General features: G+C 41.9%; 1 protein-coding gene across 1 annotated transcript; it reads right to left on the minus strand.

Moving 5' to 3' along the window:
* Positions 1-1,992: 1,992 nt before the first annotated feature.
* LOC148454086 (uncharacterized) lies at positions 1,993-18,022 on the minus strand. The gene is made up of 5 exons (XM_088461276.1): positions 17,910-18,022; positions 6,825-6,995; positions 4,914-5,013; positions 2,966-3,096; positions 1,993-2,603 (listed from the first exon to the last, which is right to left on the minus strand). The coding sequence occupies exons 1-5, from the start codon at positions 17,961-17,963 to the stop codon at positions 2,328-2,330; spliced, it is 732 nt and encodes a 243-aa protein (XP_088317402.1). The 5' UTR covers positions 17,964-18,022; the 3' UTR covers positions 1,993-2,327.
* Positions 18,023-19,941: the final 1,919 nt, after the last annotated feature.

Genomic DNA, 19,941 nt, shown 5'->3' on the forward strand with positions numbered 1-19,941 from the left:
AAATGACCTGCAGGCTGTGTATAAGGTGTATATGAAACATAAATGCATTCTGTGTTTAGATTTGGGTCCCATTCCCAAGAAATTTCATTATGGTATGCAAATATTCCAAAATGCGGAATACTCTGATATCCAAAAAACACCCTGGTCCCAAGCATTTTGGATATGGGAGACTCAACCTCTATTTAAAATGATAAATTAAATCCAATTTATTTTCTCAAACTAATTGCTCTTAAATAAAAACGACCAGCGATGCGTGCTCCCGCTGGTCGTTTTTGACATTTATCATCGCCTGAACATGCTGGTCAATCTGCCGATAACGACACATTTCCCATGTTTAGTGATGAGGGAGGGTGCCTACACTGAACGGCTGATCGTTCAGTGTAGGCACAGCACAGACTGTGAGACGACTGCATGATCACAATGTCGGAATCGTGCAGTCTTTTCACAGTCTGCTAGTGGATGTGCCCCTTAAGACTATTGCTGGGCATACATGGTTCAATTATCAGCTGATAATCAGCTGATTGGACTGATAATTGATTAGTGTATTGCCGCGACTGAGCAGTAAATCATCTGTCAATAGAGATTAAAGCTCCCCTTTTCTGATTTCTGGGTTTATTTGCAAGCTCAACACCAGTTTTCTAAGCCTCTCTTTGGTGGAAATGCAGTTTAAAGGAACTTTCTAGGAGTTACAGGTGCCCCTCAAGTACTTGATGAAGAGATGTAAATCAGGCTTGAATTTCCCACTCATTATTTGCTTTGCTTGCACAGCCTTGCTACTTTCTCTTGTAAGGTCAGATAATATGCCAAGCAGATTGTGAAATGTCCATTTTGGAGGATCCAGATTTCCTAATACAAGATACATTACTTATACCCTTTTTCCACCAAACAAATAAGCCGGGTTATTGGTAGGGCAACCTGGGTTGACGTTTGGTGTAAAAGGGACTAATAAAAATAACCCGGGACGAGTTAACTGGAAATCCGACCCTGGAGGCTACCAGGGTCGAACCCGGGTAATGGTGCGGTGTAAGCAGCGCAACGCGGGTTATATGACCCAGGTTACGCAAAAAAACTGATGATTGGAGCTTCTGGTGCACTCAGAGATTATGTCATCTCTAAGCGCCCTGCAGAGCTCACAACATGGCTGCCTGGACACATGCAAAGGTGAAGGAGCTACTGGCTATAAGGAACTCAGGAATTCTGAGCTACACAGTGGTAACTCATCGGCCATGATTGATGCAATGCAGTGAACAGTCCACACCCACTATTGATGACCTCATCTACGTGAGCCTGAAAAAGGCCATTTCTAATGACATACAAAAGCCCTTGGCCCTCATTCAGAGCCGCTCGTTAGCGGCAGTACGCTCGTTCCGAGCGATGTTTGCACATCTGCGCATGCGTACGCTTTTTAGTACGCATGCGCGAACCAGTCAGTGCGGCCGAAAATCCTTTGTACGCTATATAGCGAGTGCCTGCTATTTTGAGTGACAGAATGAGGCGTATGTGGGTGGTAACAGGGGAAGGTGCTTGAAAATGGGGAGTGGAGATCCGAACGCAGGCGTGCTTAAAGGTCAAAACGGGCGTTTTATGGGTGTGTATATTTAAAACAGCAGCGTCATTGACCACGTCACTGGGTTATTTTATAGCCAGAACTGCACGCAAATTTGTGGTAGCAAACACCAACCACAAGAATAGCGAGCAATTCATACGCTGGTCGATGTACTCGATTAATCTAATAAATAGCGGACATGACGTAGGATGCGTGCGGCCAGGGGGCGTTTTTAACAAATAAACGAGCGTATGTTTTGCTCGTTCGTTCAGACTTAGAGGTGTGAACAGACTGCAATGTGCGTACGGATCATTTGAATAGCCACCCCTTGTTTTTAAACGAACGACCGCAAATAGCGAACGGCTCTGAATGAGGGCCCTTGTTTCCTAACTCTCTCTCTCCACTCCTCCACATTTATTGAATAAGAAAACTGTGACACTTGCTGCTTATTATTCCTTATTTCTGTATTCACCCTTTTATTTATTTCCATTACTGGAGTTAAGGTGTCAAAAAACCAGATCTGGATGACACTGTACATCATTAAATACAGATTAATCTGGAAAGATAGAGATCATTGTAACCATATTACTATTGTTACATTGTGAAATTAAACATTTTGACTCAAGTTTAGTGCTGTAATACAAAAAAAAACACAAAGAAGTGTTTGATCTTTCATTTTGTCAGATTAGTCAATACCTGAGCATTAGAGGTTTACTAATGAATTCATAGTAGACGGAAAACTTGCCTACATAATATGAAGCAGTTATGTCACACAACTCATTTATTTTGGTTCTTCAGCTTTTTCCCTAGGAAGTCTCCCAAGGGCATAAAACTCTTCATTGGGTCGCAAATCAGTTAAGTGAGCAATACGATTGGCCATGGCAAAAAAGGCAGTAACCATGGCAATATCCCAGGCATCTTCACGGTCCAAACCATGTTCCTCCAGTTTGCTGAAGTGCTTCTCCGTTATGTTTTCAGGTTTGGCAACAGCCAAAGCGAACTCTAGCATGGCTTGTTCTCTCTGGCTGAGATCAGCTAGATCACAGTTGACAACAACCTAAATTAAAAAAGTAAAAAATAGAAATAATTAAAAATAAGCTTGACAAGAGTAACAAACAGTTGTGTAGTTTTACAAGACATTTAGGTTTAACTCTTTGGCAAACCAAAACTGAAACTGCGACCTTTGATTTTTAGCCATCACCTGATGTCCCATGACCAGCAATCCAAACCAAAATTAATAGTGACCAGGAATTGCCCAAGGTATTTAGAACATAGCTTTAGCATATTGGAGGGCCAAATTAAGCTAAGCCCTCTATTCTCTAATCAGCACTGGGGGGGGGGGGGGTACATACAGTACATATAACAGCCATAATATTACTCAAATTGTGGTATTTCAGTAAATAAATGTCACTGGTTTACCTGGTCAGCCAATGTTCTGTTCTTTGAATATATTCTGTGTAATGCACTGTGAGCTGTTACACAATATGGACATCTGTTGTTTGCGCTGGTAGCTACAATTATTAGCTCTTTATCAGCTTTAGATAAATTGCCTGCAAGAAAAAGGAACATTACTTTCCATTTTACATCATCCCAGCTTTGCTTAAAATTTGGATGCATCTTGAAATAATATTTAATTATCACAAAAAACAAGTCCAGTTATATTTATGTATCATTGTACAGTAAATATTAAAACCTCTCCTCTTTATAACCTGCCACCAGAGGCATAACTAGGGTATTTGGTGTCCAGGGCAAGATGAAAAATGGCACCCCCCAACTGTTTGCCTAAAAATAAGCGTGTCCACATGCCACAAGGGGCGTGGCCACTGGAAAAGGGGCCTCGTCACTCTGGGAGCACTCCATTCCATTCCAGTTTGAAACCCAGGTAGGACTGTACTTTAGATTATGGAAAATGTGAAGTAGCTTGATATAGTTAGAATTCACAGGCTTTCGCTGTACAGCCATGGCCAAAAGGGTCAACACTGCAAATATTGACTCTTTGCATAAATTTAATGTAATTGTCAATAAAAGCATTTGACAGTTATGAAATGCTTGTAATGTTACTTCAGTACACAATAGTAACATCTGACAAAAAGGTCTAAAAACACTGAAGCCGCAAACTTTGTGAGAACCAATACTTGTTTCATTCTCAAAACTTTTGGCCATGGCTGTAGTAGCAGGTGGCTCCATTTGTAAGGTGACTGACTGCAAAGCATGAAGGTGCTAAATTCGAATCCTAGGTATGACTGTATTTTAGATTAATAAAAATGTGAAGTAGCGAAGTAGCTTGATATAGTTAGAATTCACAGTCTTCCCTTTTAATAGCAGATGGCTCATTGGTAAGCTGTGTGACTGCAAAGAATGAAGTGACAGGTTCGAGTCCCAACTATGACTGCATTTTGAAATGTGAATAGGACTACAGGGGAGGAGATGTGATCAGACGCAGAGAGGAGATGTCGGGACTCACAGAGCAGGAAGCTACATTGCCGAGGGACGTTTCTTCTATAACGGCAACCTTCGGATACGCTGCCCTGCCCAGTGGTTCCTGCAACGTACCCTGCTTAACGCCCCCTAGTTACGCCACTGCCTGCCACACACTCATGTACAGAGTAGTCCTTCCTCAGGTCTGACATTACTAAAGGACAGCACGGTTTACATGAAAGAGGGCAATGCAACTCATTGCAAACAGGACTCTACTATAGTATATCCATCTAGTATAACTAGAGCACTTTATTCTACTCTAATAAATGAGAATAGATGGACTGAGCCCTACCTTGCTATGAGCTGCAGCAACTGCCTTCACATAAATAGTGCAGTTTAGCTGTAGGCAACAGCAGAGGTTCTTTTTTAAATTTCAGATTTTTGATGACCCCATCACTATTAAAAAAAAAAAAACAGTCTACCATGAATGTAAAGTAGTTAAATGCCATCTACCTGGATTTACCACATAGGTTAAACATATTTTTTATTCCCCATAAGGCAACACACCTTATGGTAGGTTTATATTAGTATACCAAAATACGCACTGTGCATTATGCTCAGCCGATCTGCAGATGCCAAAATCCTGGCCCAATCTGATAAATCGAATGCATAATAAATACAGATAAATATAATGGAACATACAATAAAGTTTGGAACATTTATTTGCTGTAACATAAGAGTTTAACACAATAAAAATGGATTAGTGGCATCACATATTTACAAGAATTCAGCTGCCAGTAAATTCACCTTACTTCCAACCAAGGTTACAAAAAAAACAATATGCAGAGCTCTGTAGTAATACTGCACCATGTTTGTATTTGTTTATGTTTGCAAGTAAGTTCTTCACCTACAGAAAATGAAGTTAGGAAAAACAAAAAGTTTTGCTTACCAGTATCCTTGTTTATAATGACATCATAATAAGCAAAAAATGCTCTGAACTCATTTGGCCGATGCGCCATCACTTTAAAAACATTTGGCAAAAAACCACTCTAAAAAGGCAGAAGAAATAATAGATTTAAATACTAGTAATAGTAAAAAAAAAAAAAAAAAAAAAAAAACACAAAAAACCCACATTCAACATGGACATACTGTACATTGCGCATTCCTACACTTATCCCTGCAACGCTTATAAAATTCATATCGAACTCGTGTGAAATGCATTGTGTTTGCCTATTGTAACACAAAAACAATGCCAGCGTGTTTGAGGCCTTCAGTTTATTACAGTGTTTCCAGTTGCAAGTTGAATATGATGGCGTTATATAAATAAATGTTAAGAAATAAATAACCACCACATATGAATTATGACTGGGAAAGGATCTTTTGAGGTTCCCTGCTTTGGATGCTGTGAAATAACAGAGTCAGATTCCAGGAACAGAGGTGATCTAAAGTAAATGTTACAAACCTCCCAGAATCAGACATATCTAATTTAATAAACAAATTGGAAAAGGTGTGCGGCAGTGGGGAGCAGTCATGTAGCAATAGGCTAGCCACACTTACGACATAGCAATCCAAAACACTAGGCCTCCCTCAGCGCCTATCCCTTGAAATCGCTGTTTAGTTACCATAGGTAATATGGAGTTTGTCTGTGGCACCAGCTCCACATGGTTCAGCAGAACATACCTCTTGATTCCCTGCAAGTCGGGACAATCATGTCCACTGCAGGGCATTCCTTTGAAATTGAGATTATTCCGCTGAAATCGGGACTGGTGGGAGTTTTGATATTGTAATCAGTTTTCTTCTCTGTCTACGAGTGGGGTCTATTACTTCCCAGTGCCTCGCAATACCTGTATCTACCAGTGACATCCACCCAAGGACTAGACTGACTGGAAACTATGGGGTATATTTACTAAAGTGCGCGATTTTAGAAGTGGAGTTGTTGCCCATAGCAACCAGATTCTACTTATCATTTATCTAGCACCTGCTAGAAGGTAATAGCTAGAATCTGATTGGTTGCTATAGGCAACAACTCCACTTCTAAAAACCTGCATTTTAGTAAATATACCTCTAAATATGAATGCCCTGTTCCAGTACAAAAATACAAAACAAGACAAACACACGTCATCAGGAACACCGTTTGGCTCATGAGGTGATTCTTTCAGCACCAATCTCTAATTTACTCATTGCATCTGCCACTTTGGCTGCCCTTTAGTCAAACCATAAACAAAATATTTAAGTTTAGTTTATGCTGTTAACTCTTCATTCATTTGCAATAAAGGAAAACTGAGATTGCAGTTAGGTTGGAGCTCATTGGCATGGATTTTCTATGACCTACCTTTTGAGAGACTCGAACTGAGGGCCTGATTCAGACTCTGGTCTAATGTGTACCGGCCGCCCGATATGTCGGCCCATGGGTGGGGGGGTCGCCCGTCAGAACACTGCGTACACACGTCGTTTAGAGGGGTTGAGGGGAGCGGCAAGCTGGGACACTGAACTTTTATCAAACCACCACATACTTCCTAGTACATAAGCTGTAGGAACATGCTGTACTCTTTTTTTGTTGATATACATTTATTCTATTAGTGATCTAAATTCTAAGAAGCTTTTTCCCAACTGTAGCTGTACATGGGCAAACTGGAGATGGCCCTGGGTAGCCTTACTAATAAACCATCACTAAAATACACAAGTATATAATTAGCTAAAGAATACTTTGTGTTTTATTCATCCAGATATTTTGCTGAAGATTTTAAAAATCAAAGTTGAGCAAATAACGTAAAGCTTTAATATAATAACATGTATTTGAAGGATATATTTAACCCAAATTTAAAACTGTGAGACACATTGCTTCTACAGGTATAATTACCTTCCTCTCTACTTCTTCCATCAATTCCACTATATCATATGGTAAGTCTTTTTTGTACGGAATAGGGTAGCGACTGATTGGCCTCTCAGATTGTGTAACATATCCATGTTTTCCTCCTGCAGTAGCTCTGGGTAATCTCCAAATTCCATATGAAACATTTACCAAAAGATTCTATAACACAATAAGAGGACAAATACACATTTTTAGATTAGTATGCAACATAATCAGGGAACTTGGGCGATTCCAAATAATACATTTTTGCAAAATATACCCTGAGAAGTACGGGGGAGAGATTCGCAGAGACAGAGCTTTCTTGCAAACTGTCCCTGCATGCGATATTTGATACATCTTTGAAATGTATTCAAATATCGCATTGCGCTTTTTGGGCAAATTTATCACCTCTGAGATGCGGATTGTGATAAATATGCCCCTCAGACCTGTCCTTCCCTTCCTGTCATTCGTTAAACATAAAGACCTTTATATAATAGCCTGCAGGAAATAGTCTAAAAAACATCATATTCACATAAATGTAACATTTTATTGTTACTACTGACAAAACGAATTAGACAATGAAAATAGCTATTAATTTTTTTTTAATCATCATCAACTTTTATGCATATGATCTCACCAAGTGTCTGTAGCGCCATACAGAAAAAAATAGAAAGATAATTAAATGTCAATAGGTTAAAACAGACCATAAAAGGTAATACAGATGTGTTCACATACATCTTACCTCCTTGCGCATTAAACAGCCCTTCTAGTTGTGCCATGCCGTGGAGTGACTCGTTAGTGCTGCGCATCTTTTCATGTGACTTTTTACCTTCAAATGCATCTAAGTGATGTGAATCGATAGCAAGCTTCTGCTGATTAAAATGATATGCAGCATGCCTATATTCTGTGTGCAACTGCTGGTGTATCTGCATGTGAAACTCTACGTTACAGTGTCACATCCAGATACAGCCACAGTCGCACAGAATATGGGCATGCCACATATTTTAATCAGCAGAATCTGCTTGTGCATCACTTTACGAATAAGACACATTTGAAGGTAAAAAGTTGCACAAAGAGATGCTTGGTGCTACTGAGTAGCACGGCGTTCACTCATTATATTTACCACGACCTATAGCACTCGGAGGTAAGATGTATATGGACGCGTCTGTATATCAAACATTGAAATAATAAGACAACAAAGTGTGCCTCAAATTAAAACCGTAGCACTCAATGACCCATTGCCCTAAGAAGGGCAGGCAAACAGGATCAGAGTTGCTGACTGTGAGTTTGAGTGCACTGGAGACAAGAATAAAGCTGCAAGAGAACAAGAGGATGGAGGGCCCTGCTCATGAGAGTCCATGTGGAGTTGGAGGTACAGTATACAGAAACTGGGAGGTGAGCTAGGAAGAAATGAGAAGGAAATACAGAGTTGAAATTCAAGAATGTGAGGAGAGCTGATTGTCTTTAAGGAACATGTGCATTTTCAAGACATGTTAAAAACAATGCAGGTTGGTAGCTAGTCTGATAGGGTGGGGGAGCGAGTTCCAGAGGAAAGGAGCACTGGAGAGGTCTTGGATGCGGGTGTGGGAGGAGGTAATCAGCGCACAGGCAATGTGACAGAGGAGGAGTGAAAAAGACAAGAGGGAGTGTGGATTGAAATGAGGTTGGAGATGTAATAAGTAAAGGAGCAATTAAGTGCTTTGAAAGTTAGGGTGACTAGCTCAAACTGGATTCTGTACAAGAAAAGAAGCTAGTGAAGGAGTTGGTGGAGGGGTTGAATCAAAGCGACAAGATAGGAAGATAGGCCAAGCAGCAGTATTGAGGATAAATTTAAGAGGAGAGAGAAAGAAAGAACAGAATGGAGGAGGTTACAGAATGCCAGGTCGGAGATAAGAAGGGCTTGGGAGATAAAATGAATGTTGGCAACAGTAAGAAAAAGGTGTGAAGGAAAAAGGATCCTGGCTAGTGGGGTAAGGTAGGACAAGTAGCAAGTGCGTGTGACATCCAGAAGCAAAGATAGACAGTAGGAGATACTGTAGGAGATGAATTGGAGATATATTTGTATATCATCACCATATAAAGGTGGTATTAGAGGCCAAAGGAGCTTATAAAATCTCCAAGAGAAGGTGTACAGAGAGAAGAGAAAGTGACCAAGGACAGAGACTCGCGAAACACCAACAGGAAGAGAGGAAGATAGTGAGGTTGATTTTAAAGTCCAGACAGAAGAGGAGGGGTTAGAAAGGTAGTAGGAAAGCCATGAGTGGGCAGTATCATGAAGCCCAAGACAATTAGGGGTTTAAAGCAGATGGCGGTGAAAAGCAGCTGACAGATCAAGGAGGATAAGAATGGAAAAGTGACCCTTAGATTTAGCAGTCAAAAGGTAATTAATGACCTTGGTAAGGGGAGTTTTGGTGGAGTGACATAAGCTAAAGCTAGATTGAAGCAGGTCATGGAGGGACTGATAGGAATGAAAAAAAGATAAGCAATGTAAGACAAGACATTCTAAGAGTTTGGACACAAAGGGGGGGATAAATGGAAGGGGGGTTAGAAGGGAGTCAGGAACAAGAGATGTTTTTTAAATTTTTAAAGGGGGAAGGAAAGTGGCCAGTGGACAGACCTTAATTAGATGATTGAGATGGGAGCAAGCCTCAAAAGAGAGGGTGAAGAGAAGGTAGGAAGGAATGGGGTACAAGGGACAGATGGAAGGGGGGAGAAGGACAAGCCATGACAACATCAGTAATATGTATATGGTGCACCATATACAGATTCCTTTCCTCGTCTTTGTCTGTAATAAACGTATCTTCTGGATCTGTGGTAGCACCCCCTATTAGAATTAAGATTGAATAATCACTGTTATTAGGGGCATATATAATTTTGGTATATTCTATTATTCCCTGTGCAACAGATCTCTTTTTCTACTTTATTGAACAGTAATATCAAAGCAAGCCTAAAATAACCAACAAAGAATGTTTTTCACTACATTGGAAGTCTTTTAGTTTGGGCTGAAACAGACAACTGCTTTGTTGATGCCCTTGTGCAATAAATGGGAAGTTCATGGGGTAGTTAACAACAACATTGCTTCCTGTAAGACTCAGAAAAGAGGAAAGCAGAAAGTTTCAGAGCTGTAAAGACAGTGCTGTAAAGACAAATATAATGCTATAGTTCGCTTTCCATTTACACTAAACTTTATTGATAGGTCAAATGTACAAAAATCCAGCTTTCTGCGGGGCCCAAACATCAACAATCAATTTCGGGAAAACCCGTTTTGCAGATGATTGTGTAAAGATATTTGCAATGTATGGGGTTCACCAATTGCCGATTCTGACCAAAAAGTGATAGGAATCTGTAAATCAGGGTGTCCAACATGCTGGATTTCACGACCAATTGGGGATATAGATTGCCATGTGTGGTACTGATCAGCCGAACTGATGAGCCTTTAATGATCGTCTGATCTGTTATTTGCTGAAAATTATCTGCATATCACTGAAAACTATCTGTAATGTATGGGCACATATTGGTGGATTGGAGAAACGGGAAATCAGGGGGAAAAAAAACAATCGAATAGGTTTTTTTTCTGAATGCTGATGTAAGGTGTCAGGATGCAGTTTGTGATCAGCCGCTACTCACCTCTGCGCCGGCGTCCTTGGGCTTAGGTGTTCAGTCGCTAGGAGTGGAGGTGTGTGGTGACTGAGTATTCTCCCTGGGGTCTGCTAGGGCTTCCGTGCATGCGTCCTGGTTTCTGGGTTGCCAGGCATGGGCTCAGCCATGTTGGTCCATATTACCTGACTAGTCTCTCCCAATGGTAGTCCTGTAGTCACTCAGCTGATCCTCTGATCCAATGATCAGCTACCCAGGAGTATTTAAGTCTGACTCCAGGAACAGGAAACTGCTGTTCAACTTCACTGTTCTAGTGACTGATACTCAACAGTGTTACTTTGTGCTATTTCCTTCAGAGTGTTGCTTCAGCCTACTCACAGTTCTCCAGTATTTCTTGTATTAGCTTCCATGCTATTTCTCATTCTGAGACTTTAGCTCTCTCTCAAATTCCAGCGTTTTATGTAATTATTCCTGTGTGTCTTGTAGTGTGCTGCTCAGCCTCTATTGCAGCTTCTCTGTGGTACTGAGGTGTCAGGTTTCCTGCTAATTACTAGTTAGATGGACTTCTACCAAATCCCAGTACATGCCTTTCTCCACATTTCTCAAGAGTTTCTCTGTGCAAATCAGCACCTGGATCTCTAGCAATTACCAGCACATGTCCCTGTGTTCTCAAGCAAGCCTGCAATTAGGGTCTCTAATACCTTTTACACCAGAGCTAAAACCCAGGTTTTTGAAGGGTTAACCCAGGCAGCTCCCTGGTGTAAAAGGGGAGAGTTGGATCGCCGGGTCAAGTGACCCGGCAATCCAACCTGGGTAACTAGCAGGGTTTAACACAGGCGTAGCCCGTGAAACCCTGCTGTGAGAACAGCGCACTCCGGGTCACGATGACCTGGAGTGCCCTGCTAGCCAGCCGATTGGTCCGGCTTCAGTGGCACTTGGAGATGACGTCATCTCCAAGCGACCACTTTCACTCCGCAAAAGCCGGGTCTGTGCAGACCCGACTGCGGTGTGAGCGGCGCTGACTCGGGAATATCCCGAGTCGGCGCTGGCAAAATTCCGGGTCTGATCCGGATAGGAACTTTGTTCCAACTCCGGGTCAGACCCGGAATTTAGGTGGAAAAGGGGTATTACAGTAGTAAGCTCATTTCCAGTGTTCAAGTATTTAGTTCATCTCCAATATTCAAGTATTCAGCTCATCTACAGTGTTCCAGTATTCAGTCCAGTGTTCCAGTATTCAGTTCCTTTCCAATATTCAAGTATTTAGTTAATCTCCAGTGCTCAAGTATTCAGTTAATCTCTTGTGTACTAGTTACAGTGTCATCCTTGTTTCCTCGTCTCTCCCAGGTACCTAGTCAGAGGGCCGCGACCTGCTCACTCGGTGTGGCAAAACCCACATGCCAATTATAGGGGTCACTGGTGAAGACCACCAAGTGGGTTAGACTCCGCACCTCTGGCTAGATCTCACCAACACCTGGGTTTGACCTTTATTGGGGAGACTAGGACTGTCACTTCCTAGCCATCCGAACCCCCTGGCTCACCGTCCTCCACAGAAGAACTCTTGCACCGGATCGTGACATATGGGCCCCATTATAATACAATAGCAGTCAATGAATTTTCACAGAATAATTTAACGGAGAAAGTTTTGTATGATGTTGCAGCATCATGAGAAAGTAACAATGTGACTCCCTGAAACATGTACTGTAACACAGTCTTAATTTCTATCATGTTGTATAATCCCCATGAAATCATACTAAACTATACCTAAATCTGGATTTAATGTATTGATGGACCACCACATATAAACACTTAATAGTTTTTAATTTGAACCTCCAGTGAAAGCGAAAATAAATAACAGTATAAATCAGGGGTAGCCAACTCTGGTCCTCGAGAGCTACCATCAGTGCATGTTTTCCAGGTCTCCTTACAAAATAACAAGTGAAATAATGAGCTCCATCTGTGGATCTTTTCAAATATGTTAGTGAGTAATGAATACACCTGTGCCCCTGCCACGTGGTCTGGAAAACATGAACTGTTAGTAGCTCTTGAGGACTGAGGTTGGCTACCCCTGGTATAAATCATGCTTACCTGCATTTTAATCTTCTTGGAGGGGTGGTCCAGCTGGCAGGTGCAAGGGGTGTGGTGCCACAAATTTTCTTGTTGTAGTACACTCAATACCATGATTTCGATTCCATGGTTTAATCATCGCAACCCACTCAATATTGTGATTGACCAACAGGTCATGCAGCCAAGGTGACACTATTAGCAGCAAATTGTTTTAAGTCCAGATCACCACTCCACTGAGGAAGTGAGAATTATCCAGGAGGCTGGTCTATCTCCTGGGAGTCTGGGTAGGCTCCCCCAAAATCCAAGAGTCTCCTGGACCTTCTGGGAGAGCAGGCAAGCATGATGTAAATTGCCCATCACTCTCTTCTGGTGTCCAGGACTCTTTTGCTGCCGACATGCAGCAGTACAATAGCAGCTACATTGCCAAGTACACTCCATGAAAAGCTAAAGCACTTGTTAGAAGGCACATAGGTTATAGAGATAGATTTATATTTTATACTGGCATAAGTCTGCTACCATGACAGTTATCTTAGAGCAGCAATGACATATTTTAAAGTTAATTTAAATAATTTAAAAAAAGCTTAATTTTATTTTCTTGGGATACATGCTTTAAAATGTGTTGTATGATGCTGTATACACAGAGGGCAAAATACATTACTTAGAGCAGCGGTTATCAACTGCAGTAACCAAGTACCAACAACAGGTCAAGTTTTCTAGATTTCTTTAACCATGCACAGGTGAGTTAATCTATTTTGCTTGGTCAGTAATTATCCCACCTGCTTCCACTGACAGAAATCCTTGGGTTGAGGTTGAAAACCATTGCCTTAAGCTGGGTAGGGATGTAGTTATGATTCCAGCGGTGGGAAACCGGCGCTCAGAATGCCAGCACCGGAATACCAACACCAGTCTGAATCCCGGCGCCAGCATCCCGATGGTAAGTATTGGGATTTGGGGGGGGGTTAGGTGTAGGCTGCGGGCAGGGAGGGTTATGGGTAGGGTTAGCCTACTTACCGGTAGGTGTCAGCATTGTAACCCAGTCGGGATGCCAGCATTGGAATTCTGAGCGCTGGCATCCTGTACCCAACCTGCTAGGTACACACTTCTTACCAGACGAAACGGCCGATCAGTCGATTTGGTAAGCAATACAGACTTATCAATTGGCAGCTTGATATGACATTTAAATTTGCCCGCCCAGTTGGGATGTCCATGTCAGCGGGTCGCCCGTACACATATGCAGATGCACAGATATATCTTTTCAGATATACTGGAGGGGCTGCAGGGCTAACCTCATATGTCTGTGAACGACTTACACAGACATATGAGGTTACACACCCGCCAATCCACTACAGATATATCTTTCGTCATTCGATCCTGATATATCTAGTAGTGTGTACCCTGCATTAGATGCAGAAATGTATGCTTGCCTATTATACAAGCTGGACCTTGCTAGAACCTAAAAACTAAACTTGAGGTGTAAAATAAATATTTGCTCTCAAGCCGGGTACACGCTAGACATATCGTCCACATCGGCCAGTGTGTACACGCTACAGATGTGTCCTGCTACATCTTTGCCGATCACTCTACAAACGTGCACACGCATTCCACCATGCAATTACACGCAGCAGTATATGCTATGGCGCGCACTACGATCGCACCATGCACTATGGCGGCGCAGGTGCGAACACAGTGCAGGTATATCCGCTCACAGCTCGCACCATGCATGGCGTAATTTGCTGCATATGCAGCAAAGATGTAGCAAGACACGTTTGTATGTCGCTGACTGTGCGCTCCCACACGACTTCGTTAGCTGGGGCCATGCAGCTGAATGCAGCATGGACCCCACCGTCGTTCCCGGGCAGGGCCGGATTAAGGATTGTGGGGGCCCCGGGGCAACTAAGTTGTGGGGGCCCCATAGAAAAAAAAAAAGTAAAATGCAGGATTTAAGTGGGGGAGATTTTATATATATATATATATATATATATATATATATACACACGACAGGCTCAATCCACGGCACTCGACCATCTGGGGTGCCCTTGGTATGTGACCACACCATCTACATAATAAATATCATACAAACTCGGCACTCACATGCTTTTCAAACTGCAACTCCTTTGAACATAGGGAATGTTGGTTCCAAAATATTGCAATAATTTGTTAAGCTGGCCACTGCTTCACGGTCATTCCCATCTAGCCAGTCCCTACACTGATTCTCAGATAAATGAACTTGATCTGCCATCTTGGCCTCAAGCTTGCATACATTTTAAACAGAAAACTGGGTCCTGCCTTAAAGAGACAGGACCACACCCAGGGCTATCAGTTAATAAGCACCTGGAAAAAGAAAAAAGTTTGTCTTACATTTGAAAAACAGGGTGCCCTAGCAAGTGTGACCACAAAATTTAAATAAACGACAGGCTCAATCCACGGCACTCGACCATCTGGGGTGCCCTTGGTATGTGACCACACCATCTACATAATTTTATGGTGCTTATTAACTGATAGCCCTGGGTGTGGTCCTGTCTCTTTAAGGCAGGACCCAGTTTTCTGTTTAAAATGTATGCAAGCTTGAGGCCAAGATGGCAGATCAAGTTCATTTATCTGAGAATCAGTGTAGGGACTGGCTAGATGGGAATGACCGTGAAGCGGTGGCCAGCTTAACAAATTATTGCAATATTTTGGAACCAACATTCCCTATGTTCAAAGGAGTTGCAGTTTGAAAAGCATGTGAGTGCCGAGTTTGTATGATATTTTTTTATATATATATATATATATATATATATATATTATATAGATAAATAAATTGAGATATATAAATATATATATTAATAGATAAAGATAGAAATATAGAGAGAGTGGGGGGAGGGGGAGAAAGGGACAAGGAGAGAGAGAGATGGGGTGGAAGTGAGACAGAGAGGGAAATAGAGGAAGGGAGAGAGAGGGATGAGGGGACAGAGGGGGAGAGAGAGATGGAGGAAGGGAGCTCGCACACTAACCTCTTGCAGCTGCAGCAGGCAACCCTGCAACCGTTCTGATGGGGCAGGCACTTCACTGCATTAAGCCTCGCCCCCTACTCGTGCACCCGCGAATCGCGGCATTGTCAACAAGGGGGCGGGACTTCCATACAGCCACTGTCGGGTGAAACTGTGGCAGTGAGGCTGTGATGCTGCCGGGACCGGAAGCTGGCCAGTGTGAGTGGCCAGGTTCCAATAATTCTTGTCAGTGTGGGGGCCCCAAAGGTGTGGGGGCCCCTGGACGATCGCCCCGCTCGCCCCTCCTATAATCCGACCCTGTTACCGGGTCCCGTCGCGAACGAGATCGTGCTGGGTACAATTCGTTTAGTGTGTACCCAGTATCAGACAAAAATGCCACTGACAAGAAATGTAGCAGAAATATGTTGAAATATAGGTTCTTTACAAGTAACAATGCAACATGTAGGTTAGTAAATACTAGCAATAAATGGAATTACTATATTCACTAATTGTTTTTTGGGGGGTTTTTTTAAAAAGGAAAAATAAAAAAACACAATGGCTATGGGTCATATGTACTAAACAATGGATTTACCAAACCCTTGACTTTTACAGATTTTTCCTGCCATATTTAAAAAGGAAATAATAGAAAATGCTAATTCAGGCTTGTTTTACATTTAGGTGTCTATAGAGCAGTCCTGTTCAGCTGAAAACAGAGCTTTTCACTGATTCATAAGGCCGGATTCAATTAGAGGCGAAAAGTGCAGTTTGGAGAAAAGTTTTCGCCGATTTCGACTGATTTCAAAGTATCTCCATATTCAATTCCAGGACGATTTCTCCTAAGCAGAAACTCAATGCATTGTAATAGGCGGAAAAGTATCTCTTATGAATAGCAGGTGAAAAAAAGTGCAAAATCTTTTCTTTTGGGTGCAAACATGGGAAAAAGACTATTGGGACAGCCCCCCAAAGGACAAATCAGTCAAAAAAAAACTGTAAAAAAAATTACCTCAGAACATCCCAAAAAAGACATGTAATTTTTGGGGCGAAAAAGTAAAAAGTGGGTGGACAAACATAAAAACTAAATAGACTTCTGGAGGGGCTGCAAGAATGGCTCAGGTGTTGTTAGGATTACAGGTGGATGTAGCAGGTAGATTTTTCATGTTCTTTAAAAGTTCACTTTAGAGAATTAAAATATGCTTGCACCCATTTTCAAATAGCCCAAATTTGACTGGACTACTTTTTTTTCACTAAAATATACTGCTTTATGCCATTCTTCAACACTTTTACAAAGACGCTAATAGCAAGCTATTTACACAACTTAAGTACCCAAAATAGCTTTATTAGAGCTATTAGTACACATCTATATTGATTTCTTATGTTAGTGTATTTTTTGGAGGGGTACAGACTGATTTCCACAATCCTTTCATTACTTTCTGCCTGTTCCGCATTCACCGCTTTCCGTATGCCTGTTTTCGAATTGAATTAGGCGAAAAGCGGGGACGCACACGGAAAGATTTCGCCTCTGAAACAGGCGAATGAGGCGGAAAGACGGACAGGTGAAACTTTGCCGACTTTTCGCCTGTAATTGAATACGGGCCATAGAGGGGGTTACCATGAAGAAGCTTATTACTTCTCCAGCGGCACCCCGGCTTCATGCCTGGATCACATCACCATACTTTTGTATGGCGAGCGCAATTCATAAAGGAAACGAAAGATCAGCCGTTCCTTTGCTGCGTACAGATTCGTCATCTGAGGATGTCGTAGTCTGTACCGCAAGCCAAACAGATCCGGGAAGCTGCATACCTGGTGCTGGCTCTGCCTCTTTTCCCAGCGTCCGTTGCAGCAGGGCTGACCTGACCTGCTCCTCTCAGACGCCGATGCATACGCAGTTTGAAGCAGATATATCAGGCTCACTGCTTCCAGGATCCCGGAGGGCCCGGATAGAGTATGAAGACGTCGGAGAGGTGAGTATGCATGAATGGCTACTAAACATCACTATATATCGCATCAATGTGATGCGATATATAGTGATATTTTTCGTGAGCCACTTCATGTAAAAACTGAGGGTTTTGTAAATTCACTGTTTAGAAAATATTCTCCTAAATATCAGTGTATATGTATATCTGTATGCATGTGTAAATAATTTAACGGACTTTTGGTTACTTAGATAACATACAAAAAGCAATATATTATAAAATTGTGATTAGATATTTTAATACATTTTATTTACCAACAACACAACATAAGATCGTTTTCACTTCTCATTCTCAGGATTCCAGCAATAGTCTTGTCTACCTCTATTATTTGCAAAGTAAAAGGATTATAAAATAATCAAATAGTTTACAGTACATACATAGCTTTCTATTGTAGCACACAAACAGTTAAATGAATAGTGGCTTATCCAAGGCCTTAAAGTGACAAGAAACTAACAAAGTACTACAGTAGTGTCGCATCAGGGGATACTCACATTGGGGAGACTGAACCTGCTGCTAAGCTTTAGTACAGCGGTAATAACTTTCATGGTGATCAGATCCAGGCACCCCGAGCTGCTTACTTATAGCTAGTGTTACTGTTTCCTAGTTCAGGGTCATGCACACTCCCTCCTCCCATGTATGAAGTAGGACCCTCCTCTCCGGCACACACCCACACAAGCTGGGCTGACACTGGTCTGTCTCTTACAATAGTAATTGTGCATGCTTGTCAGTACTGAGCTTCTAGACATAAACCACTGTATGAGGATGGCCAGTTGCCCACAGCTCCTGGCAGAGCAATGACGTTTGGTAAGAGCTTTGGGCTCTATTATGCACATAAGAAAATCATGAATTTTGATTGTGTACATTATTTTTATATACTTTACAATTAGTATACAATTGTGGATTTAAATCATTATAAATACTAATACTAAGTATTGTTTGCATGCAAGCATTAACCCTTTGATGGTGTGTGAATGTCATAGCAACATTCCAAATAATTCACAAATAAATACACAGATATACGCATACTGTACATTTATTTATTTAATTTAGTTATCAACCATTACTTATATTTCACCAGTATGTTCTGTCGCGCTTTACAATTGGGCGGCCAGGAAGATGGTCGCAATGATCAAGACCATCGCGACCATCAGGCTTGCGAAGAGACTCTTGCAAACCAGTGCGAGCGAACGGGAAGCGTACGCTCGCTGCGCATAGACAGCCCGGCTGATTGAGTGACAGCAGAAGCCGTTTGTGGGTGATGACAGGGGCTGGCCACTAGAAATGGGGGAGTGGAGAATCAAACGCAGGCGTCCCTGATCATCTTAACGCCGTTTCAGAGGCATGCATAATTAAGAGGCAGCGTCATAGTACATGTTACTTGGCTGATTTTTACTCTGAACTGGTCGCAGTGCTTGCAGTAGGGTATGGTCAACCACAAGCGCTGCGTATGCATCCGATGGTACTCGATGTTACCGATTGTTTCATACACTTCCTGGAAATAATGTGCGCAAGTGGGCGTCTTAAGACAGGCTGGTGGGCGTCTGCAGACACAATGCGATCGCACGCCAAGACATAGTGGGCGTGCTAATGCCTTGCCGTGCGATTGCCTGCCTTGCCAAATTTGCATACGCATCTAGCGAGCGAACGCGTCTAGCGTGCGGGTCTGAATCAGGTCCATAGTTCTATGTGAGCACAACATATTTAACAATACTTAAATTACATTGGGCGGGATGCATCAAAGCTAAAAATTGGGTCAAGCCCCCGAAAATGCTGTTTTACGGGGGGTTTAACCGCATTTTCCATATGCTTCACTTTCTGGGCTTGTACACAATAGGCAACGCCGAATATAGATGGCATTGCTTAATAGAAGCCTATAGGCTTCTTATCAGGAAACTTCCCAGAGAGGGATGCAATAGTATCCATCCCAGGGTAATCCACGATTCACGTATGTTCAGAGGGACTCCTGGGTAATGAACACGGAAGTTCTGACACCACAATAAGGACAGATCTTTCGGAAGAGCTGTCCTTTGCTTAAATGATCATGCATACAACGTTACTAATGCCAGTATGCATGCAATCATTGGCGAGATGCATCGCATGTACACCCATTGTATTAAAACAGTGCACACTATGAGCTGGGTTCTAGTGGTATGATGGGGGGACAGTATTCTCTCTCGCCCAGGGCATTAAAATTTCAATTTACGGCTCTAGGTTACCATATTCCTACACCTTGTATACGTTTAATTACAGATGAAAAAAGATAGATGAACATTTTATAATTTTCAAGTACAGATTTTATTGTACAGAATCCTGCTTTTTAAAAGGTGGATTATTGCCAAAGCAAGAACCGCAAAGTATTTCTTGGTGGTATTTATAACAAAAAATATGCATATTTGCTTTAAGTACACTTTCTTGCTATTTCAATAAAAAACATGTTTTTTTCCAAAAATGCTAAGTCTTCTGAAAACGAAAAGAATTAATATGAGTAAGTTGACCTGCATGCGAGGCCAGGGGTGTCAAGAG

Source organism: Taudactylus pleione, unplaced genomic scaffold (assembly GCF_031769625.1).
Source record: "Taudactylus pleione unplaced genomic scaffold, aTauple2 ptg001032l, whole genome shotgun sequence".
NCBI lineage: Eukaryota > Metazoa > Chordata > Amphibia > Anura > Myobatrachidae > Taudactylus > Taudactylus pleione.

Coding starts and splice junctions, on each gene's coding strand:
- LOC148454086 (XM_088461276.1), bottom strand. CDS start 17,963: ATGAAAGTTATTACCGCTGTACTAAAGCTTAGCAGCAGGTTCAGTCTC. Junction 6,996..17,909: donor GCAGGTTCAGTCTCCCCAAT/GTGAGTATCCCC, acceptor ATTGTGTTATAG/AATCTTTTGGTAAATGTTTC. Junction 2,604..2,965: donor ACAGAACATTGGCTGACCAG/GTAAACCAGTGA, acceptor TTTTTAATTTAG/GTTGTTGTCAACTGTGATCT.